Source organism: Brassica napus, chromosome A2 (assembly GCF_020379485.1).
Source record: "Brassica napus cultivar Da-Ae chromosome A2, Da-Ae, whole genome shotgun sequence".
Taxonomy (NCBI): Eukaryota; Viridiplantae; Streptophyta; class Magnoliopsida; order Brassicales; family Brassicaceae; genus Brassica; species Brassica napus.
In genome coordinates this window covers 24,654,659-24,679,607 of record NC_063435.1, presented here as the reverse complement: position 1 = coordinate 24,679,607, position 24,949 = coordinate 24,654,659, and the positions used below count along the sequence as shown (strand labels likewise).

Genomic DNA, 24,949 nt, shown 5'->3' with positions numbered 1-24,949 from the left:
TTGTAAGTAGTTTAAGCAAAATTTGTTTGTTTCAAAATATAAATAGCTTTCATAATTTTAAGTAACTTTTACTTTTATTGGTTATAGTGTTACCAATCAAATAATAGATACCTATTTATGATTGGTTTAACTACACCTAATTTATATATCAAATGCTACTTTTGAAAAAATTAACAACTTTCTTAATATTTGTGCATTTATTTAAAACTACTTACAATAAAAAACAGAGGGAGTACGAGATAAACCTACGAAGTACCTAACCTATTTTGTTGAATTCAACATCAGCTAGTTAGATACTTAATTATCAACTTTAACTTATAATAAAAATTATCAAGTCACGGATTTTGCAAGATTTATAACAGGGGAAAGAAAAAGTAAGCGCTACTTGGACACCATATATTTTATACACACCTCTATCCAAGTCACATATCAAATCAAGCCAAATGAAAGTATCTATTCAACTAATTAATCACTAATTAAGTCCAAGAGCTCGTTATAATCAGTCAGTTCCTCATGTTTCTTTCAGTTCAAGTTGCTTTTGTTGACTAAATTTTAATCAGACAGAAAGAAAACTGGTCGACACCCTGGGACCACCACCCCATATATATGTTGCCGTTGGTTGAGACGCCGATAGATGTACCATTATCAGATTAAATTTCATGTTGTTTAAAAAAAAATCGTAGCATACATTTCTATAATATTATTGTAGAATCAGTTCTAACATGTTACTAGATTTTAATCCGCGTTTTGAAAGCGCGGGTTATTTTGGATTATAAATAAATTTTGATAGTAAATAGTATTTTGTAATTGTTGTAAATTATTATATTACAAAGTTGTATAATATGACATATTTTTGAGTATTCATTTGAGTTTTCGGGTACATTTTTGTATCAGGTATTTTTTGGATTTTCGCATATTTTTTAGACTTTTGGGTATTTCAAATCTTTTTCGAGTATTAAATATTCGAACTGATCCGAACCTGTTATGTATCAAAAATACAGGTATTTTACAGATATTTGAATTATGGATACAAACATAAAAGGAACAACCTAAACTCAAACAAAAAAAATCAAATACCTAATTAGGTCCAAATGTCTAAGATCTGAAAGACTCAAACTCAAAATGAACCGATATGTACCAACCTGAAAATTCGATGGTCATGCTTATTCTATTTCTCATTATATTTCGTGTACATTTTATAATAGTTATATTTGTTAAATTGGTAAGACTTGAGATTAATTTACATATTTTAGCTAATTTAATAATATAGATTTATACTGTTTTTAATATAGTTTTTAAACTTATATTAAATAATAATATTTTTTAATAAATATTTTTTAATCTTCTATTACTATATATTTAAAATGATTACCAGAAGTCTAACCGATAAACCAAGTAATCTAATATGTAATCGAGTATGGTTTTTAAAAATATATATAATTTAAAACCCGTAAAAAAACTATTTTGTGAAAATTAAATTAATTATTTTATTGTTTTAAAAATATATTCATATCGTACTATATAACATGATTCTCTTAGCATAAATAAATTATACATAGAAAATTAGTAAAAGTATCATCCCATCGTAATATTATATATACTCACAATAGTGAATATATTGAAATTAGTTTTGTGTCCAAAAAAATATTGGAATTGGTTTATTCACGTTATGCAAATATCTATTCTAGCTATAGTAATCTTTGAAAAGAAATAGTTCTAAAGTTAAAAAAAAAAATTATGTTTATTTAGGCAAATAAATAATTAATCTTTGCAAATATCGTAGTAGCATAATAATTTTTTTATTTATATATCATATCAAAAAACAAAAGCATGGTAAAAGCATAAATAATTATGTTGTAGTAAGAAGTATATATAGTTATGTTGCTCAAACATATAATACACTATGTGCATCGTGATAGTACTTCTTTCATTGAACTCTAAAAAATAATATAATTCATATATAGTGTATATATTATAATAAAAATCGATTAGTTTCGTGAGATGCCATTTAGTATCAGATTAATTATTGATTGGTTGTAGTGTTTCTTTTAAATTGGTTAATAATGATTAATAAAAATAATTAACGTAATGTTACTTTTTGGACCAACATAATGTTTCTTATAAATAGGAGTATATATTTTGATTGATTAAGGCAAACATTAAATAAAACATATTATTAATGAAAGCGTCCAACAACCTTTATAAGTAGATTTTTCAAGACTGCTTCCTTTTTAATAGAATAGATTTAATAGGTATTTGAATTATGGAGTCGAAACCATCCAGATCCGAAAGAAACCAAACCGAACTCAAATAATTTTTTTCTAAATACATAATTAGGTCCAAAAATCCAAGGCCTAGCAAAATTCATTGATTCGTTTTACAAAATTTTGGGTGAAAAATACTCTCCAGGTTTGATCAATAATGTTTAATAAGACATGGCTCATTTATATTTCAAAAGTTGATCTCGTAAGAAAATTTTGATCTAATGGAGGAGGATGATATATATGACAATGACCCCTACGTATTGAAATTTTGGTGCCGTTTATATCAAATATATATATGTTAAATTGATAGTCATGACTTAGTAAAGTGGGTGAGATTTATTTGAATGTTAAAAGATATTATTTGGTTGCTATATAATAGGAGATAGTTAATAATATTTAGTTGTATACAATAGGTTGGACTAAAAAAAAAAATAGGTGCAACAACCTTGTATAAGCAGATTTTTTAGGACTCCTTCATTTTTAATAGTATTGATATTTATATTATTGCTAGTTAATTCCATAAATATGAGAATTATTATGTCACTTAAGATTACTTTAACTAATTATTATATGAGTATTATTATATTTTTTTGCTAAGAAAGTATTATTATATCACTTATTTAAAGTATACTTATACATAATTATTATTTATAACAATTAATCAAAGAATGCGTTTAATATTTCGAATCATACATATACATACCCTGATCAAATGAAGAAAAATACTAAAATAATTAGTTATACGCCAATTATTTAAGTTTTATAATATACGTTCAATTTTTTATTATATTTAAATTTTTAAGAAGAAATTTAAGAAACTTTTTTTTTTCACTGGATATTTATTAAACAAAGACAATATTACAAGGCAGACCCAATAAGAAGGGCAAAAAAAAAAACCATTACAAACTAAGGCCCAAATACAGGCAAACGTAAAGACCACGAGGCCCACTAAAAGCCCAGTCCGAAATTGGCCCGAAAGGAGAACGGTGAGTCAACTCGCCTTTTTCCACGCGTTACCAAGTTAGCGTGTGAGGGACACGTGCCCTAAGGTCAAGAAGCCACCGATCATCGCCGACCGGAAAATCACCGACAGAAGCTCTAACCGGCGTGTTCCACCGGAAACGCACCGGAAACAGGAACCCGTTGTTAGAACCGCCGCGGCCGACAAGAGGGAATTGACGCATCGTCGACAGAGAAGAACTTCAACGGAGATTCCAAAATCTCCGAGAGTCCATAAGCTGAAAGAAGCTCGATTGAGAACAAAGCTGCCAAATCCAAAAGCCACAAACACTGTCGATAAGAAACAGATCTTCACTTGAAAAAGAGATCCGATTGCATGCATTCAATCACAAGAGGATTAAAAGCAGAAAGGATCGAAGAACAGGAGCAAAGAACTATCAAGACGAAATCCGAGATATACTCGGAACCAAGCCGGCCGAAACCACCGGAGAAGAAGGTGGCTCGCTAGAGTCAAAAGCCGGCGACTACATCTTGAGGAAAGATGAGCCCCAGAGTCGAAAGCCGACCAACCATCCCTGACGAAACTGACGGCTGTTGGAAGAGGTCCCGACGGACGGGAAGACGATCGCCGTAACAGATCGGCGGTCGAACAAAGAGAAGAAATTTAAGAAACCTACGAGGACGAAAATATATACACAACCACTTACTAGTTTTGATTAATAATTAAAAAAAAATACATATAAGTATTCCACAGGCACGAAAGAAACTGTTTACACCAATTTTCTCGTTTGACCATAACTTCTCTCGTCAACAAACAAGATATTTTAACTCATCCAATAGAACAAAAGTAATGTAGAAAAAATGTATTTGTTGCATACTACTAGAATTAAAATTAATTTCCATTCATATTCATGTAAATAAGTAGATTCACAATTTCACAGATGTCTGGCCATTGAAAGTTTTTTGCGGTTATTTGAAAAGTAGTTCATCCAGAATAATTTTGACAAAGACAATTTTTTTTAATATATACATTTTCAAAAACAATTTTTTTTTATTATATTCAAAAAATATCTGACATTTTTTTTACTAAGAGAATACCCTACTTTGTTTCAAGTTATCACCTAAAGTGTTTATAAGCTTATCTTCAAAGAATGTTGTACCTAATTTTGTTTTAGATGGTGTTATTCAATCATGTATTTTAATAGAGTTTAAATCTAAACAAAATCCACGGTTATTCGAATGATGATTCTATATTTTATTTTAAAATCTAGTATTATTGGATATAGTCTTTATAAATCTAATTTAAAATCTGGTGTTATTCAGTGAATGATTTAAATCTAGTGTTATTCAACTTCAAAATATTTAAAGTTCTTTATATTTAAAATTGATTTCAAATCATTTGTAGTGGATTCTCTTGAACAAATAATTGAAATCAAAATCCAGGGTATAATGCACAGATTTTAGAATCTAGTAACTAAAAATTATATTTAAATTTAAAATTTTAATTGAGTACAAAACTTGACAACTGATTCTAAATAAGTGATTGAATAACACTATATTTTAATAACTGAATTTAAATCATTCAATGAATAACACTATATTTCAAAATAGAATTTAGAATCATCTATCATTTGAATAACGGTGGATTGTGTTTAGATTTTAACTCTATTAAACTCTATTACGAAAGATTTGAGATAAGGTTGTAAATGGTATTACATTATCCAATGTATTATCCAAAATTCTCTTTTTTTTAGCCTTTTGTAAGTTTATAAAAATCATTGTGATCTCTTTCTGGTTTATACTCTTTTGATCTGTAGTATTTTCCAAAACCTTGCTATAAATACAATTCCTTACAACAACAAAAAAGTAGATTCACGATGCCTACATGACAACCATGAATCAAGTACATCAATATATTCCTGTTTGCATTTTTATTTAACTTGCAATGCATATAATTACTCAATCTTCTGATATTTATTTAGGGATTTTTTTTTCTGTTGTAAACGAGCTCAGCAAAGACCCGTGCTGCCACTATACCAATATGCCATAATCATAACTGATTGTAGCGACATTTTTAATTAATTAATTTATTTATAATTTTATTGATTAATAATGACGAACGCAGTGGCGTCACTACAAATGAAAGGAAACTTTCAAAGTCAACAAAGTCAACGAGCTCTACACATTGTTAGCAGGGTGTACGCATAGTTACGCATAGTGTAACTCCGTACGAACTGGACCGACATGTTTTAACTTCTTAAGACATCGCAATTTGTTACGCCATTGACTCTCTCCATGCTCAAAAAGTATTGTTTACAATAGTATAACTTGCCCGGTCAATGAAAATGAGAAATGACTATCTGCTTCGTTATTTGTTTCGATTCGGTCCAAAAGATCTAAATATTCATAAGTCTTCGGAACAAAGCAAATATTAAAAATAAATATCCGTTCAAAATGAAGTATATAAATTTTCAGGATTGAATATCCACTTTGCTCTATTTTTATACATATAGAATACATATCTAAAATTAAATAAAGAAATCTAAATTTATAATTTTATACAATTAATATTTAACAATAATTTTATTTATAAAATTATTAAATTAAGAAATAAATATAAAATATTTATAAAAACTATAATTTTCTAAAATTATGTTTTATAAAAGAATTATAGAACATATAATTTCACTAAATTTTACTCTTTTATATTATGTAAAAGATATTTCTAAAAACAAACTTGTATAGTATCTTATAGATTTACTTGTATTGAAGAAAATGAAATAAATATACGTAAACATCCGTAAATATTCGTAAATATTTGTAAAATTTCCAAATACCCTGAAAACCAGATATCTATATAATTCGAAAAAAAGAAAATCGAAAAATTAAATATCTGTAAACTAATGAATCAAATCACAAATACTAAAAATTACGCTATTATCCGTTCTGTGCCCACCCCTAATTATATGGATATATGTAGATCGCTGAACTTGTGATACCACAGAGGATTAAGTCTCGATATTACAAAGAGTTTTGAAATAAATCTTCACATCATTATGATCATCAATTCATCAAAAATTATAGATTTTATCAGTTAGCATCATAGACCTGCATCAATACATGTTACAAGTTACAATTGTCTGCCAATCAAATACGTATTTGTTACATGATCTCTATGCATTAAGGAATGTTATCTGTCAACCTAATAGCTAATGTATATTGACAAGGCCGTTGGATACTTTAGAGAACCATCATGAAACTTGAAAACTACAAGTATATTTATTATAGAGAAATTAGGCTCCACATACACAGAAAATGTTAAAATGAGAAGAATACCCGACGCACTGTTGAACTTTTTTAATACGAGAACACCCCTATACATCTACAGCTCAACTATCGTGTACTTCTAGATTTAGTGTCAGAGACTAAGAGCTAAGACCCCTATTACACGTGATGCATTGTACTTCACTATTACCCAAAAAGACATCAGGGGTAAATGAAAGAAGCATCAATTACAGTGTTTTGTTTTTTTATTAGTGGGGTAGATAGTCACAACCTTTCATTTCTCTTTCTCTCAGAATCCCATAATTTATTTTTTTTTCTTCGTTCTAAAGAACCAATGAGATTTTAAATTGGCGAAATTTGAGATTTTGCAGTTGCTGGAATGCATGTTTTCTGTCGGAGATCTACAAAATTTATCACTCGACGATATGAACGAAGTGCAGTTGCCTGAACGCAAGTTCATTTTCGGTGAAGAAACCGCGGTCGGCGAGAGGGTTAAAAATGAAAGAGAAGAATCAAAGGTCCCCCAGCCGGAGCCGGTAGTGGTGATTGAGTCCGTCAGTAAGTCGGAGTCAGAGTGTGATGACTTTCAAGTTGAAGAAGAAGAGATTCACGTTCCACAGTCCCTATTTAAAAATCGTGTGTTACTGTGAACCAATCACACACGAAAGAGTAGATGAAAAATGCAAGGTCAGTAATAATCCTTATTTAAGCCTTCCTTCACCAATTAAGTTTCTAGTCACGTAGCCGTGATCACCATAGCTAATAGCTTCGTATTTGGTTATTGGAATTTACCCTTGTAAAGTACGTGCTAATCATAAAACTAATTGCAATCGCAATCTTTAACTGTTATTTTCCTATATTAGATTCTAAGATTACTACTAGATGATTGGTGTTGGCGAGACCCCAACATATATATTTAGTGTTATATCATTTAGTAGATGCTAAAATCACAAAGTAATACCATAATATGAATGACCAACTTTGGTTGGGTTCAACTATTAAAATAACACTTAAATTTACAGTTAGCAGACAAGTTCTAATGTTAAAATTTAATATAACTTTTTATTTTCGATGAGTACTTGTTTGATTTGTTCGTCTAGATGTAGTGAAGGGAAAGGGGAAGGAGAAGACTGGTTGATGAGAATTAGATGATGAAGTGGCTGGTGGAAGGTGTGATTGGTGGTGCCAGCCATGTAACTCAATCGCATATTGACACATTTTGTTTGGTATTTATAATGTTTTCTGAGAAGTATAATGTTATAGTTTAATATTATATGATATATTAGTGTTTAACAGTACCAGTTAAAGACAATGACAGTACGTAAGTGTTTGCGCTATCTATTGTCCTTGTGTTGATAATTTTCATTAACCATATGTACGACCATGTATAACTGATATACTATATGATAAAATAACATTTGGTTAAAATTCCAAGTGACTTGTAAGTGTTATATTAATCTCTAAGATATGTCTTATCGATAATATTTTTGCAAGTGAATCATATGTATAGAAGATATCAAAAAGCAAATTTGTCTAGTATATAAATTAGCAGATATTCATAAAAGAAAAATTAGCCAAACAGAAGAAAGATATATGCAACATTGATGATCTAGTCGATGTTGAATTATCTGATGTACTCGACCCTAACCATATGGACATCCTCGGTGGTAGAAGTTGATATATGGTGTTTTATACATCTTGTATATATGCCTTTAAATTGGTCTTCAAGTCTTTATCGAGTCTTCCTAGTCCTTTTGGAGTCATTACAGGTCTGGAGTTGCATTGGATGGGAGATGGATCAGCTGGAACAAAAGAGGCAGAAAACAATGCAATTTGGTGGTTTTCACGCAGAACAGTCTTGATGACTGTTCCGGATAGCGGAACAACCCGAGTGACTGTTCTGAGTGAGTGTTCCAGCGGCAGAGATTTTTTAGGAAACTACAATCATTACGGGATTTGCCCTAATTATCCCTATTTTCTCTCCCAGCCGCCTGTGGCTTTGATATATCTTCTTTTTCTGTTTTTCCTTATCATTCTACGCTGTTTTTGGGAGAAGAAACCAGACCTTAGAGTTGGAGACTTGTGATTTGATACTTTGTAAAGGGAGAAGGCTCCATCTCTCTCACCATAGAGAAGAACCCCTTGAACCCTTATTCTATTTTATCTACACATGTTTTATTCAGTCTCTGTCTCTGTGTTTTCTTGCTCCATGGCTGAGTAGTCAGCTTGCTTAGTCTAGGGTGTTAGGGTGTTAGATCCGTGAGCTTGACATAAATAAGTTATAAATCGATTGTCTTCATTCATTGTTGTTCTTAAGGCTTGCATCAAGTTAACCACTTAGTGCCTGATTCTAGGTTTAATCTATTCATCAAAAGTGTTATAGGTTGCTAGACATAACTTGAATGAGCATTGCATCCCTAATCAGCGAAAGTAGATATTAGAGTGTTTTGTGAACAGATCGGACTTGATCTTAATGTTTGTCATCGCATCTCAGTCCAAACGACAGTTTAGGTACTGAGATCGATTGACAAAAGGTGAAGCACCACGACAGTGGGCTGATCTATCTTAAGTGATCCGAGTTCTAGACTGGTCTTTAATAGAACTTGAATAATTGTTTGGCTCACACTTGTTTAACACCCGACCAAACCACCCTCGGCTAGCATTTTAATCATCTGAAATCTTTAATTACTCTTTTTACTTGCTTTTTACGAAATCAACTTTAAAACCCCCATATTGTTTTAGCTTGATATTGATCCCATAAAGATAAAGTGTAATAGTTGGTCTCTGTGGATTCGATCCTAAAGTGCTACATCGACATACCATTCGATTGTGGTAATGTGCACATTAGGTTATTTGGTGTGCGTATACACGTAATATCAAATTGGCGCCGTTGCCGGGGACCATCTTTTTACATTTATTTTTCGGTTATTTATTTAGTCTAAGACCTCTAACTTGCCTTATCCTTTTTGTTGCAGCTAATGTTCCAGGTGCATGACCAGTAGACATACTCGGAGAAACGCACAAGGAGAGTTAGTTACATTTACCAACCAGGAGCTAGCAAGGTTAGAAAGAACAAATCGTCAACAGCCAAGGCAAACCGACACCACTATGGATGATCACGCCAATCAGGATGATCTCGCTGTGGCTATGGCACTCATGCAGCAGCAGATGCAACAAATGCAGCAGACCATCCAAGCTCAGCAGGATGCTGCTGAACAGGCTGCTCTCGCGCAGCAGGAACAACAGGCGCAGACTGTTCCAATCGGGCAGAGAAACCTTCCACGTAACATTCCTACTACGCGCTCTGCCATTGTTCCTCCACCTTGTACTAGGCAGGACTTTGAGATCAAGCCTGCTTTGATCGGTCTAGTACAGAGAAAGGTGTTCTCTGGTCTCTCTACAGAAATTCCAATGGAGCATATTGAGAGCTTCGAAAAAGTCTGCAGTTTCACTCGCGTGAATGGTGTTCCACCAGACTACATCACGTGCATGTTATTCCCATTCTCTCTTGATGGAAAAGCTGCACGGTGGTTGAACTCTCTCCCTACCGGCTCTCTCACTTCATGGGAACAGGTCCGATCAGCGTTCCTCAGCCATTTTTACTCTAAGGCGAGAACAACTGCATTGAGGAACAAGATCACCTCCTTCAGACAGATCACTGGTGAGCTTTTCTGCGACGCATGGGAGCGCTTCAATGACTATCGCAGAGAATGTCCTCACCATGGATTTGATGATGATTATATCCTGGACATTTTCTATGATGGAGTGGACTGGAAATACCAAGGTGCTCTAAACTCTGCGAGCAATGGAGACTTCATGACTCAAACTACTGATGGAGCGTTTAAGCTGATTGAGAACATGGCTGCTAGCTCAGCTAATAAGAAAGAGGAGAGTGATTGCTCCAAGAAAGGAAACAGTTCTGGCGTCCAGAAAATAGATGAGCTGACTGCCAAGGTTGATCAGCTACTGAAAAATAACCAAGGGCACGTTTTCAGCATGGAACAACCTACGGCCGAGCATATTCAGAACCAGAACCAGCGACAACCGCAGAGCAATCCGCATGCTGTTCCAGCTACCGGGAACAGTCAACCAGATGAGCTGAAGGGTCTGGGTATGATGATGCAACAGCTGTTGCAGGGTCAGCAGGTTCAGGCCAAGGCGTTGAATCAGATAACCACGGAAATAGACACCAGGATGGGCAACATGTTCACTGAGCTGAATAACAAGTATGACAATCTTGCGATCCATATAAGAAAGATCGATGTTCAGCTTGCTCAAACAGTTGAGAGTGTCAAGAGGCAACAAGAGACGCTTCCTGGAAGAACTGATAAAAATCCTAGGACTGAGCACTGTAATGCAATAGAGCAGCCGTTCGCTGAGACTGCTCCAGGCACAGAAGAGAGAGCAGAGCAGTCTGCTAGCTCTGGAGTGACTGCTCCTAGCGAACTTGCCGAGACTCCACCATCTCGAGTCTATGTTCCCAAGGTTCCCTATCCAATTCCACCTAGACATCTGATGGATCCCATTAGTGAAGAGCAGCTGATTGGTTTTAACAAGATGGTGAGAAGGCTTCCTACAGAACTTGCATTTGAAGATGCTCTGCAGATTCGTCCATTGCTCCAGTTCTTTAAAAACTGTAGAGAGACTCAAGAGGAGATCAAGGTCCTCTATACCAAAGCACTGTCTACACCAGCACTGAAGGTATTGCCTAAGGTTGATGATCCTGGAAAGTTTGTTTTCCCATGTTCCATCGCAGGAACAACCTTCAAGGATGCTCTTGGTGACTCTGGTTCTTGTGTGAATCTAGTCTCAAAGGCTATTGTAGACGATTTGGGTATTGCTGATGTTGAGCGTTCTCAGCTGACCCTAACCTTTGGAAACTCTTCCAGAGCAGTCTCATATGGAACCATCCGCAGCCTTCATATTCAAGTAGGAGAATGCATTGTTCCTGCTGAGTTCTAAGTTGTTGAGATGAACAAGGATCATGAGATGCCTTTGATATTTGGAAGGACATTCATGGCTACTGTTGGAGTAACCATCGATATGCCCAACAAGAGACTCTGCTTCTCCAACATCAACAAGAAAGTTTTCTACAAGGCTGTACCCACCAGATCTTCCTCATCACACGCCTCTTGCATCTCAGTGTTTGATGTAGAAAAGCTGAAGGTTGTTCCAGAGAAGGAGCATGGTGATAAGGGTGAGAGCAGGCTGTTCTCTGATGAAGATCCTAGCACTGATCCTACTAAATTCAGAGGGAATTCAAGGGTGAAACAGAAAGTCCAGAAGAAAAGGGTCAAAGGAGATCCTACAATGACTTTGATACCTCTGAAGTGTGATGAGAACTCCATTGAGTATGTGGTAAAGTGCAAGGGTACCTCTAAACCGTTCTCCAAAGTCAGAGCTATGCTCACACATGAGCTGAAGGAGAAAGGAGAAGCTGCTGTGAAAGGGTTGTTGAGCAGGGTTTTGAAGCTGAACATGTCTGATTGTGGAGCTTGTTTTGGAACAGGCCCTCCTGCTCAACCCGATTGATCACAGTCACCAAGTCAAGCTAGAGACTTAAACCAAGCGCTTGGTGGGAGGCAACCCACTGGTAAGTGTAAATATAACTTGGTTTTGGTTTTGTTTACTTATTTTTTCTTTTAGTTTATTGAGTCTCAGGTCATAAATCAGAAAATCCGAGACCCTTGACTGGAGTAAGCAGCTGGCTACTCTCATTCCAGAGCATGGTTTAACGGAGCAACCGCGTCTTGCTCTGTCAGGCTGCTCCGCGCCAGGTAAGTATCTCGACCCAAAAAAAAAAAAAAATTATTCTTGTTTTCGCCTTCTCTCTGATTTATTTTCACACCAGGGACGTTGTGAAGTAAGTCTGGGGGAGGGTTTTCGTCGTTTACTAACTCGTTTCTTTCTTTTGTTTTTCTTTTGGGTCAATTTGAGTCAGTTTTTATTGAGTCAGTCAAAAATTTGTGGGAATTAGGACCTTATTCCGTGTTGATCACTAACCACCTCGTGCTTTAGTTATCTTATTCAGTGACCTTAGCAGTGGCGAAAGACACACATGTGGACCTGGAACACCCTGACATATCTCACTTGATTCTCCAGAAGTTCTCAGCCGATCAGGTTACATTGGGTAGACTTAACTCAACCGTACTTGAACCTAATCTTGACTGAAATTCTTCTTGTTATGGGCATTAGATCAGGGAAACGAGAACACACTCAGGACTTCTTATCCTTTTTATCCATCTTGCTGATCCTGAGTGGCTAGCTCATCTTTAGCTAGTTCCCACCCTGCACCTTAGCCTTTATTCCACCTTCATGCATTTGTTTTTCAGTGTCATATGTGCAGATTTGTGCAAAAAGGTCAGAGAGGAAAGGATCAACGCAGCCTCTTACTCGTTACTGCTGCAGAAATTCTGTCAGAAAGGAGAACAAGCGGATTAAGGGAGCAACCGCTCCATAACCAATGAACTGCGCAAGAGCAGGGGTGGAGAACCAGAATGGTTGCAAAATCAGAACCACCAGTGGCACTCAAAACCATCATGTATGACCTCCTTCTTCGTCACATCACCATATCAAAAAAAAAAAAAAAAAAGAGCAAAATAAGGTGATGGAGAAGGGGATGAAATCAAAGAAACATGAGCCACTGGGAAGATCGAACAAAGGAGTGGGTACCAAAAGGAAAGTGGAACGCAGAACAATCAGTTGCCTGTTCCGCCATCAGAACAGTCGCACCAGATAGAGCAAAAACGAGTAGAGGCTGTGGACATCAATGGATCTATCCTCTCTTGCCATTTTGTGTGATATCCTGCATCCTCTTCAATGAAATGGTAGCCCCTAAACACTTTTAACTCCACCATTAAGTAGCTTGTTCCACACCTAGACCGTCTACCCTGAATGATGCCTGTGATGAGAAGCTCACGCTACTCTTAAATGAATGTAGGAAGTTCTGTCTCGATAGTGTTGCTTTTTCAGGTTTGAGATGAAGAGTATGGAGCCGATTTTTGAACAGCAGTCAGTGGGGTTCCGGTAAGGGTGTGTTGTCCTAGTTTTATTGCTAGTATGGTTCAGAGATTCGTGGTTAAAGTATGGTTGCTGAGAATAGGAGAGTTCCCACACTTTCAAACCTTTCTCTCTGTTCTTGATACTTGACATTGTTTGAGGACAAACAAGGATCTAAGTCTGGGGGAATTGATATATGGTGTTTTATACATCTTGTATATTTACTTTTAAATTGGTTTTCAAGTCTTTATCGAGTCTTTCTACTCCTTTTGGAGTCATTACAGGTCTGGAGTTGCATTGGATGGGAGATGGATCAGCTGGAACAAAAGAGGCAGAAAACAATGCAATTTGGTGGTTTTTACGCAGAACAGTCTTGATGACTGTTCCGGATAGCGGAGCAACCCGAGTGACTGTTCCGAGTGAGTGTTCCAGCGGCAGATATTTTTTAGGAAACTACAATCATTACGGGATTTGCCCTAATTATCCCTATTTTCTCTCCCAGCCGCCTGTGGCTTTGATATATCTTCTTTTTCTGTTTTTCCTTATCATTCTACGCTGTTTTTGGGAGAAGAAACCAGACCTTAGAGTTGGAGACTTGTGATTTGATACTTTGTAAAGGGAGAAGGCTCCATCTCTCTCACCATAGAGAAGAACCCCTTGAACCCTTATTCTATTTTATCTACACATGTTTTATTCAGTCTCTGTCTCTGTGTTTTCTTGCTCCATGGCTGAGTAGTCAGCTTGTTTAGTCTAGGGTGTTAGGGTGTTAGATCCGTGAGCTTGACATAAATAAGTTATAAATCGATTGTCTTCATTCATTGTTGTTCTTAAGGCTTGCATCAAGTTAACCACTTAGTGCCTGATTCTAGGTTTAATATATTCATCAAAAGTGTTATAGGTTGCTAGACATAACTTGAATGAGCATTGCATCCCTAATCAGCGAAAGTAGATATTAGGGTGTTTTGTGAACAGATCGGGCTTGATCTTAATGTTTGTCATCGCATCTCAGTCCAAACGACAGTTAAGGTACTGAGATCGATTGACAAAAGGTGAAGCACCACGACAGTGGGCTGATCTATCTTAAGTGATCCGAGTTCTAGACTGGTCTTTAATAGAACTTGAATAATTGTTTGGCTCACACTTGTTTCACCCGACCAAACCACCCTAGGCTAGCATTTTAATCATCTGAAATCTTTAATTACTCTTTTTACTTGCTTGTTACGAAATCAACTTTAAAACCCCCATATTGTTTTAGCTTGATATTGATCCCATAAAGATAAAGTGTAATAGTTGGTCTCTGTGGATTTGATCCTAAAGTGTTACATCGACGTACCATTCGATTGTGGTAGTGTGCACATTAGGTTATTTGGTGTGCGTATACACATAATATCCGAAGTCAACAACATCGCCAACAATTTAACAAATATGACCTTAATATTTGTTAACTAACAACCTTAATTTGTAATGTAATTGTATCACCTTAGATGCTAACTTTTTTGTAGTAGTATGTTAACTAATGGAAACTTCACTAAGACCAAACATAACATGTCAAATTATATGCTAACTTACCGTTTAGATGCTAACATGGTAAAATTAAAAACCTTAACGTGTTTGTTAACCATTAACATTCTTTGTAACTTTGTATCGACGATTAGGTTGTTCTTTAGAGGTGTAATGCTTTAATCATTACTGATGGATGTTACTAGTGTATGTATAGTGCTAATACGAAACTTAGCATCTTTGTTATCGATGACTAAATCATTAGTACAATCTATTATATTGGCTTACAAAAAGACTTTCCTTTTTCAGAACTTTATCTTTGTTCTCTCTCTCTGCCCAATCAAATTGAAATTTATGTTGGAACATAACTCGCTTAAATACAAAATCAAAAATTCAAAACATTTGGAGGTTTACCTTACATACCCCCCCCCCCCATTTGCTGTTACAAGAAGATATTTTCCTGATTTTCTTTTGAATCTTACACAGCTGTCGAGCAGAACGAGTGGATGGGGTAGTAGATAGCTGGAAACCTATATCTCATTAAAACATAGATTTGTACTTCAAAAATCACACAAAATGTAACTTTTCTCACCTTCTCTCTTACGTGTCTGCTCAATAAGGGTAAAGGGGTCAAGGGGTAGCGAAATATATACAGTGGCCGAGGGTTTCTTTTTTTTTTTGTTTCTGGTACTTACCTAATTTTTGGTCTATTATGGTATATTCAGCCAATAATCTCTTTATTATATGAGCTGAGCTATCGGATGGTATCAATGTGCCATATAATACTTTATATCCTTAAGCCCGAAAACTGTAATCTATTAATCCATGTCTAATATCTGGCGCATCTTTATTCTTGTAAATTATAAGTTTTCTGTGTTTTCTTTTCAACAAAGAATCTTTATTCTTGCTAACAAAGAATCTTTATTCTTGTAAATTATAAGTTTTTGTGTTTTCTTTTCAACAAAGAACCTTAAAAGATTCAGAAATTCTTAATAAAATTTAAATGACAAAACTAGAAGATTGGTAGAAGTAAAACTCAAATCTATAGTGAAAAGTGTTTTTTTTTTCATTATTGGTTAATCGATATGAAGAATCTTATTAGTTCAAGAATTGAGGAGAGATATTTTATTTGGAAAGGTCTAACTCGCACTGGCTCAAACTCTAGGTGGTGAGTATACTTTACTATTTCTGAAAATGTTAATCTTATAAACATAAGCATTTATTTTGTTTGGAAATTTTACTGAAATTTTAGTTTTGGGCCTCAAAATATCAATCAGCCCATGGGCTAAAATATATTAATCAAATATATTAATCTCCCAGAAGCTTAAACTTTTTCGTATACGGAAACACACATCACATATACTAGTTTCGGCCCATGTTTATAAGAGCATGAGCATCAGTGAACCCCCCTTTGGGGTTCACCTTCTTAATTTTTTATTATTAAAGTTTTTCTTTTTTTCATTTTGATTTTTTTTTTTTTTTTAAAAAAAAAAAAAAAAAATTGACCAATCGCGGGCCGCCATGTGTCGTGGGGCCCGCGCTATAGTGATGAACTTTAGGAGAGAGGGTATCATGCAGAAGAGGTGAGAAGGGGTGAGTTCATCACTTTTGCTTTTTTTAATATTTTTTTTTTCTCGTAAAACGTGTGAACCTCCCTCTTGAACCTCTAATGCTCTTGCTCTAAGACCCTTCATGTAGTAATTCTTGATCGATCTCATCAATACCTTCCGATATATATTAAAAATAGTAAAAGTTTCCTTAGTTGAGACAAAATTGTGAAACACGAGCCTCAAAGAAGAACAATTAAGATATGAAATCTGAAATAAGGTATATTATAATCAAAATAATGAATAATTTGATCCAGGTAACGAAAGAAATTAATTTTTTGTATGTTAAAAGTGAGCGAAAACGGAACTAAAAGAATTAAGAACGATACATATACAAGTGAGGAGAGCATGATGCGATGTGCTTAGTGGTATCTGTAATAATAATAACGCAAGACGAAGAGAGGAATCAGTGACGGCGAAAGAGACAACAATGCAAACATTGCCCACAAGAGAGTTTCTATAAATAGAACCCAGATCTTCACTTCCCACGAAAAAGATTCGATCTACTCCTCTCGTTTTCACTTGTTATAAGACCATCTCCAATGTATTTTGCTATTTTCACCTCTAAAATAGGGGAACTCTATAATAGAGGTGAGATATGCTCCAATGTATTCCCCTAAAATAGCAATTTCTAAAATATAGAGTAAAAAATAGAGGAATGCTATTTCTTCCTCTATAAATAGAGAAAAAAATAGAGATCTCTATTATAGAGGAAGAAATAGAGGTGGGTTGGAGCAATTTCACCTCTAAATACTATTATAGAGGTGAAAATAGCAATGGGTTGGAGATGCTCTAAGTAACATATCGTCCATTATATAACAACTCTCTACCCCCAACCTAGTTTAGGAAATAGAACATTAACTATATATGTATATATGAATTATATTCGTTCGTGTATATATATGAAGTATTCATTCCCTTTTTTTCTTTTTTTTGGTCAGATGAGGTATTCATCCTATACTAGCTAAGAAATTATGTTACGAATATGATCAATACGTACAACGTCGAGCAAAACTTGAAAGTATTCAGATGCATTTTTACATGCACACTTAAAATTTGAGGTCGACATTACTGTTAAAATTTTATCAATGGATCTAGGGAAACTATTTCTTTCATTATAATCATATACTCCTACTAGATTTTGACCCGAGCGCGGGTATTTTTTTGTTAATTTTTTTGACAAAATATTTTTGAATTTAATTTTTATTAAATAAATAATTTTTAAGTTGTTTATCATAATGTTTGAGTTTGAAGCAGCATTTTATATCCAATTTTGACTCATGGTCGCAACTCGACGACCCAAAATATAATTCAGTTCGCATTTATAAAAAATATGATAAATCTAATAACAATCCAAAAAACAAAAATACCATTTGGTAGTAGTGTGGGTACTCTACATAGTGTATGCAAACAAGAAAAACATAATACAGATGCTCGTAATTAAAAAAGGTTCTTGATTCCACTACATCAAGTAATATAAATTAAACCCAACCTCTTTACATTTCATATAATCAAGACGAGAAAATATCTTTGATTATAATACATATATAAACCGAACCCATCACTATAAAACCCTAAATAAAGGGTCCTTCATAGATTAAAACCATAGAAGAAGAAACCCAAACCAAGGTAAAAAGATTAACCCGACCCCCAAACATACTAATTGTCACATTATCCCATTTTGCAAGTCTAGTTAGCACATAGCTAATTAAAGACTTGATGATGTTAATCATTTTATGAGGGAGGAATTAATTATAACATCGATTTACCATCTTGCTAGTCCTTTGTCTCTTAATAGTAATACTCCCTGAAGATGATTTATCCAAGTTATTGTTATCATCATTATTATTGACACACTTATCTATAACCGCCTTTAACGCTTCTTCTATCGAACTCGCACGATTGTATCTCTTCTCTTCATCATCATTATCCGCGTCAACACCATCGAAGTTTCTACGATATTCATCATCGTCTTCTCGGCTCAAGAACAAGACGTTCTTGACTCGGCCACCTACGGTTGCGATCTCGGCTTTGTGAATTCGAAGACGAAGAGACTTTAAGGCATTGATGATGTCATGCATGAGTTCAGTCCTGTCTTCGCAACAAAAGGAAACTCTTATCATCAAATTTCCTTCTTCGTCGTTGTAAGCAGAGTCAACGGTTAGATCATCGCACTCTGTTGGGATTTGACTCGTGTCCGTGATCAGTGATGTCTGTCGTTTTAGCTCCTTCATGTGTTGGATCACTTCCGCTAGCAATGAAGCTTTGTCCGTCTAAAGAAAAGCAAAACGAAAAATATATACCACATATATGAAGAATAATTACATACCTAAAAATCGTTATGATTTATTTATTGCTTTAGAAAATGGAAATTATAATTACTGTACGATAATACTTGAAAAGAGATAAAATTGCAAGATCATTGACCGTTTATTTTGCATCGAATTTTGAAAAGATTTGCAAAATTTCCGCATATGAATATATATATATATCTTATTATGTAGTAGTAATTTCGTTTTTGAAGAATAAATTTTACTACTACCAAAAACTGAATAAAAAAACGAAGTATGATTAATACCTACTAATTATCCTTAGTTTTTTCAATAAAAGAACATAAATTAAATTTCAAAACTTCAAATGCCATAATGAAAGGGACAAGATATTAATTACGAAAACTTACTTTGGTTGTATTTGGTAAAATACTTCGCAACTTAGCTAGATGAGTGTTGATTCTCTCTCGTCTTCTTCTCTCAGCTTCACTATGACTCTTTGAAGCAGCCAGCGCCTTAGCATCCATGACTTCTTGTGCACTCAGTTTCCCCATAATCTCATCATCAAACCCGAAGGATGTGCCACGTCGCATGATGGGTCCAAGAGCTTCCGATAAAACCTTTAGGTGGTTGGGATGATGATGATGATCCATGGAAGGAGGAGAGACAAAACCATCGGTATAGTCAAAAGAAGAGGAAGAAGAAGCTCTCCTGTTGAAGTAGGGGACCGAATCAGGATAACGGGTCGGGTTGGATGGGAAATAGGTCGGGTCAAATGAAGGTAGAGATGACCAAGGCAGGATTTGTGGATGGTGATGTAGAAGAAACTGGTCTTGATAGTCTTGTAAGTTGTGAAAATTTTGGAGACAGTCTTCTTCTTTCATTGCATACATTTTTTTGGAACCAAAAACAAAAAGAAAGGAAAGAGAAAGGGAATTGAAGAAAAGACAAAAGGTCACAAACATCCCATTTGATAATGAATACACATATATATAGTGTCTTTTTGTAAGAAAAGTTACTTAATATCTTAATATTAAAGATTTCTTTCGAAATGAATAATTCATAGTAATATATAAACATAATCATCGGGTAGTACAACCAGACCGCCATTATCTTTGATAAATACATATATTGAATGCAATTTTTTCTGTGAGAGTATTGTTGATATTTTATAATTTCTTAAAAAATTTACTCTGATTTCATAGATTGCAAGATAGAACGATGACTCTGTGGTTCTACAAAATGTACTAGCCACAAAAGAAATCACAAAATATTAATGAAAACAAAACTTTTCATTTCTTAAATTTTGTACTAAACCAGTATTTTTTTTAATAATTCTACAAGTATTTTATTTTTAGATATTTTTAATTTTGGCACCACGATATTTTCCTTTTTTCTGGTATATTTATAATGAATATATATCAAACCAAAAAATTCTGCAACTACTGCACATCTTCTTTGCTTTTCTTTTACGACTTCTGAATGGGGAGCTGTCATCGTCTTGTGGATTTCCCCGGTGGTTTTGGCTTCCTATGAAAGATTAATAGTTATTTATGTTTTTAAGAGTATTGTTTAAATGTTAACATGTGCGTCTACTTCCCTACTTGTTAACAGAAGCATTTTGGCTCATCCAGAGGTCCGCTCATCCAAATATAATCATGGTTAGGGTAAAAGGATTGTCTGTTTATACGAGGAATACCATGTCACTACCATTCTACTAGCTACTATCAAATTCTTTAACAGTTGACGGGATATAGTTATTATCCCGTACACATACATTGTGTTTGTCTATTATGATGCGGTCAAAAATACTGATAAATAGCATGAGTTTTGGTAAAAAAATGGTCTCAGAACCTTCATGTGATTATAGAAAATAATATTGTTGAAATTTTTGTTTCATTTTTAAAAACTTTTCTTGCAGTTAGAAGTTATAGTGGTCAACTAGACACAGTCATGTGAACTTATTTTAAGCATGGACGACTATAAGAATATTTTCTAAACTTTTACAAAGGAAAATTATCTCAGATGCTAATCGAAAATAAAAGCTGATGATGATGTCTGAAAATCGCGAAAATAAAGTTATATAATATAAAGATGTGTGTTCCTTCATAAAACCCCTTCAGAGTTAAGAAATATACTACACACAAATAATACTATATGTTTTATAAATATCAAGTTATACCATGAAATTACAAAGAATGTAAGATTAAAGTGGATTTACATAATGAATTTAATTTGCCATGCACTTAAAGGGGAAGAAGGAAGAAGAGGACATGATTATTGTTTCATCAGGTTCTGAAACAAACGCGTTAAAAGAATTACATGTGGCTGCTTAATGTTTTGTTTTTCAGTGGAAAACATAATAAATCAAAACCTAAACTAAGAAATAAGAAAAACAAACACTGACCACAGTACACACGGATTGTCTACCGACCAGAGACCAAAAAGACATCTACTTTTAATCATTAAAATCCCACTCGTTTATTTTAGCCAAACCCACTTTCTTATTTTTCTTCCTTCTTTAATCTTTTTCTTTGGACAACATTCCTTCTTTAATCTAATCTAATCAATCTAAGATTTTCTAAGTTGTAGATTTGTCTTAAGTGGACCAAAGAGATTCTCCTATTTATTTGATCTAAACGGATATCTTGTATTGTGATCTGAATATGTCTTGATTGCTTCCATCAACTAATTTTGGACCTATATAATATGTCATAAATAATATGAGATATATACACTTATTTTCTAATTTTTAAATTAAGTGGCCTTTATATATTTTATGTTTAACAAAAAAGTGACATGATACTTTAAATGAACTTCTTGTGAAAAAAATAAAAATTTCTTGTGAAAAGTTTACCATTCATGAAGTTTAATATGCAGAAAGAGAAATTTGCAGAGTTTTATTTTGAAAATGATATTTTATATATATATATATATATATAAGACAAAATATATCGTACTTCATCCGTTTCGAAATACAATGAAACTTCTATAAATTAATAATGTTGAGACTACACCAATACTATAATTTTTTTATAAATTTATAGAGATATTAATGTATCGATATACTAATTGAACCAAAAATTCGATTTGAGACTATAAAATTATATTATTTTATAGAGATTTTTTGTGTATATTAATTTATAGAGTATTAATTTAAAGAGGTTATACAGTAAATGATGTTTTAGGGAGTTTTTGATGTTTCAAAATAGATGATGTTTTCATATTTCAATGTACCTTTTTACTTTATTAAAAATTGTGTAACCAATCATTAATTTATAGTATGTTTTTGTGATTGGTTGAATAATTTTTAATTTATATTTTAATAATATTTTTAGATAAATATAAATTTTTTAATATTTGTGTCTCAACCTAAAATTTCATGTATTTTGAAACAGATGAGGTAATAGATATTGTCTTGTGTTAAATAATAATAATACTAATAGATATTGTGAATACATTAATAATCGATGAAAGGAATAAGAAAGATAGGATAGGGTATGAAGCTAGGGTTTTGGGGAGGTAGTGGTACAGAGTGAAGCCCACACGACGTTCAACATTCTAGGCTCTTTCTCCACGCTGTCTTCTTCTTTTACCTTCTCCAAGAAATTCAAATCATTTTGTCTTTGAATTTACTCCTCTTCTTGTTTTTTTCCAATAATACTTCTGTTTCATCAGTACTTGATTGATATACATACATGATTCTTTTCTGTTTTTCTTTTCTTGTTGAAACTTGAAACAAACCTCGCTATTATTCTGTTCTCAAAAACTTTTTTACATAGGTCCTCATGAAAAGACATCTTAACAATTTATTTTACAATCTCATATTTTTTTTTCTAAAATTTGTATCATTATTATTTCACCTCAATCTTCTTAATAAACAAATTTACAGGATTACTGGGTTGCAAGTCTCAAATATTTCAGTCCTTCGGCTTAGCTTATATAGTAATTTTTTTGTTCATATATATATATATATATCTTATTTTTTATTACTAATTATTTCATTTAGTTTGTTCAATAATAACTAATTACAACTCAAATATTTATTAGAGAAATTCTCTAAGATTAAAATATTTTTTCGTTTATTTTATAAAAAGAGCTTTCAAAAATGAAAATGAACAAAAGAACTCTTATTAAAAAGTAAATATACATTTATACATTTAGGATAAATAATCTAGACGTAAGATTTTAGATTAAAAATAAAAAAATGAATTTTACAATTTTAAAAATAATTTCAAAAGGTATTTTCGAATTTCAAAAAAATAATAATTGAAATACAAAATTTTGAAAAAATAAATTATAAAAAATGAATTTGTAAACATATAATCTGAAACTATAAATAAATATTTTTTTATTATTATTATATATTATTTTATTAATATATCTATACATTAAAAGGTAAAATAGTCTTTTGGTTGTTTAATGAAATCTATTTTGATCATTTTTTCTTTGTGATCTCTTTCTTGTGGATTTTGTTGATGACAAAAACTTGAAAATTAACTATTTGAGAGAATTGTCCTATTTATTAACATATGTATATAGCAATGTATATTATGTATAAACAAATTTATAAATATAGATACGTGAACTGTGTATGTTTAAAGCATATATATTAATTTTTTACAGAAATGATTTTCATTTTTTTACTCCGTTATTTGTTAATTATCCAACATATATATGATGTGCCCCTAATGATGTAGAAGCGGATCACAGATTGAAGGGTTGAAATGGATGATGAAATTAGAAGAAGAAAAAAGAGATGATCGCTTTGGTTTATTTAGTAAAATACAAGACGGAATGCTCTTTTAAGCACGCCAATGAACATGTTCAGCCAATTAAATAGGAGGCATAACTAAGTTTAAAGTAGATATTGCCGAAAAGGATGAACACTGCATCAAAATCTAAGACCATCTCCAATCGCAAATTTTTTTTTTTTCAAAATATAAAATTCTTCAAAAAATGAAGAATAAGTATGTTATCCAATGGTTTAAAAAAGAATATTTCAAATATATTTTTTCAGTTTTATCATTATTTATCAATAACACCTTTTACTTTTGCTAGTATACTAATTTTACCCAATTATTTTATTTTAACAATAGTTCACCACAGTTGCTAATTAATATAAAATAAACATTATCATATAATATAATTAGTACACATAGCATAAATAAGGAAACATGAGATGTATATTTTTCCCACAAGTGATCGATCAATTAATTTTTTTCGAAGAGTGAAATGAGCTTCTTGATCTTTAATTCTTCTAAATCGAACCAAAAGTTTTTGAAAACGAATATTATCATATTTTTAGTATATTTAATATTTAAAATTGATTAAATAAAAATAAGTTGGTAATATTAGCTCTTATAGCTTATTTAAGTAAAAACTTATAAAAAAAAAGTTAAAGGACCTGTAATTAAGAAAGTGTATCTTAAGAAATGAAGAAGTAAATAATATTTTTCAAATTTAAAGAAATAATGTTCAATTTTTCAAAAACATGCTACTTCCCATTATCAAAACAACACAAATTAACTTCGCCGTTTACAAGGGACACTTGTTGATTTTAGTTACATACCAAAATAACTCGGAATGCAATCATCCCAAAAATATATGATTGACACAACTTGCATGACCAACTTTAATGAATATTTTGAATCGAAGCATTCGATCTTTGACTTCGAGTTATACCATATTAAGGAAATATAGCTTAATCAATGAGTGTCTGGAAATATTTGCATAGTATATTATATAATATAAATTAAAAAAATTATACTACATGTTTGTGCGATTATACTATAGTATATGTTTGTGCGATTATACAACAAATCATATATATTTGTGCAACTATAGTATATGTTTGTGCGATTATACAACAAATCATAAATTTATACAAAAATTTATTCAGCATTGTATATGTTAGTGTGTTTATACAATATTATATAATATAAATTACAAAAAATTATACCAAGGAAAAAATAAGATTTATGATATGTTGTATAACCACATGTTTCATTTCCATAATAGTGTCGATATACATTCCTTTAAAAGTACAGCAGACACATTGTTT

At 32.9% G+C, this 24,949-nt stretch overlaps 1 protein-coding gene, 1 long non-coding RNA gene and 1 other non-coding gene across 3 annotated transcripts; 1 reads left to right on the top strand and 2 right to left on the bottom strand.

Annotated features, from left to right (window-relative positions):
- Window positions 1-6,341: 6,341 nt before the first annotated feature.
- Window positions 6,342-8,691, top strand: LOC125580203. The gene is made up of 2 exons (XR_007317942.1): window positions 6,342-7,196; window positions 7,610-8,691. It is a non-coding gene; the product is annotated as an uncharacterized LOC125580203 (long non-coding RNA).
- A 1,439-nt stretch (window positions 8,692-10,130) lies between these two features.
- LOC125589427 lies at window positions 10,131-10,237 on the bottom strand. Its single transcript, XR_007325621.1, has one exon. It is a non-coding gene; the product is annotated as a small nucleolar RNA R71 (small nucleolar RNA).
- Window positions 10,238-18,033: 7,796 nt separating this feature from the next.
- Window positions 18,034-19,914, bottom strand: LOC125580200 (transcription factor AIG1-like). The gene is made up of 2 exons (XM_048744386.1): window positions 19,296-19,914; window positions 18,034-18,888 (listed from the first exon to the last, which is right to left on the bottom strand). The coding sequence occupies exons 1-2, from the start codon at window positions 19,848-19,850 to the stop codon at window positions 18,364-18,366; spliced, it is 1,080 nt and encodes a 359-aa protein (XP_048600343.1). The 5' UTR covers window positions 19,851-19,914; the 3' UTR covers window positions 18,034-18,363.
- Window positions 19,915-24,949: the final 5,035 nt, after the last annotated feature.

What these genes read in the sequence shown, in the direction of transcription:
- LOC125580200 (XM_048744386.1), bottom strand. Translation starts at nt 19,850, where the DNA reads ATGTTTGTGACCTTTTGTCTTTTCTTCAATTCCCTTTCTCTTTCCTTT. An exon ending in TTTTACCAAATACAACCAAA is followed by an intron (nt 18,889 to 19,295) that starts GTAAGTTTTCGT and finishes GCTTTTCTTTAG; the next exon opens with ACGGACAAAGCTTCATTGCT.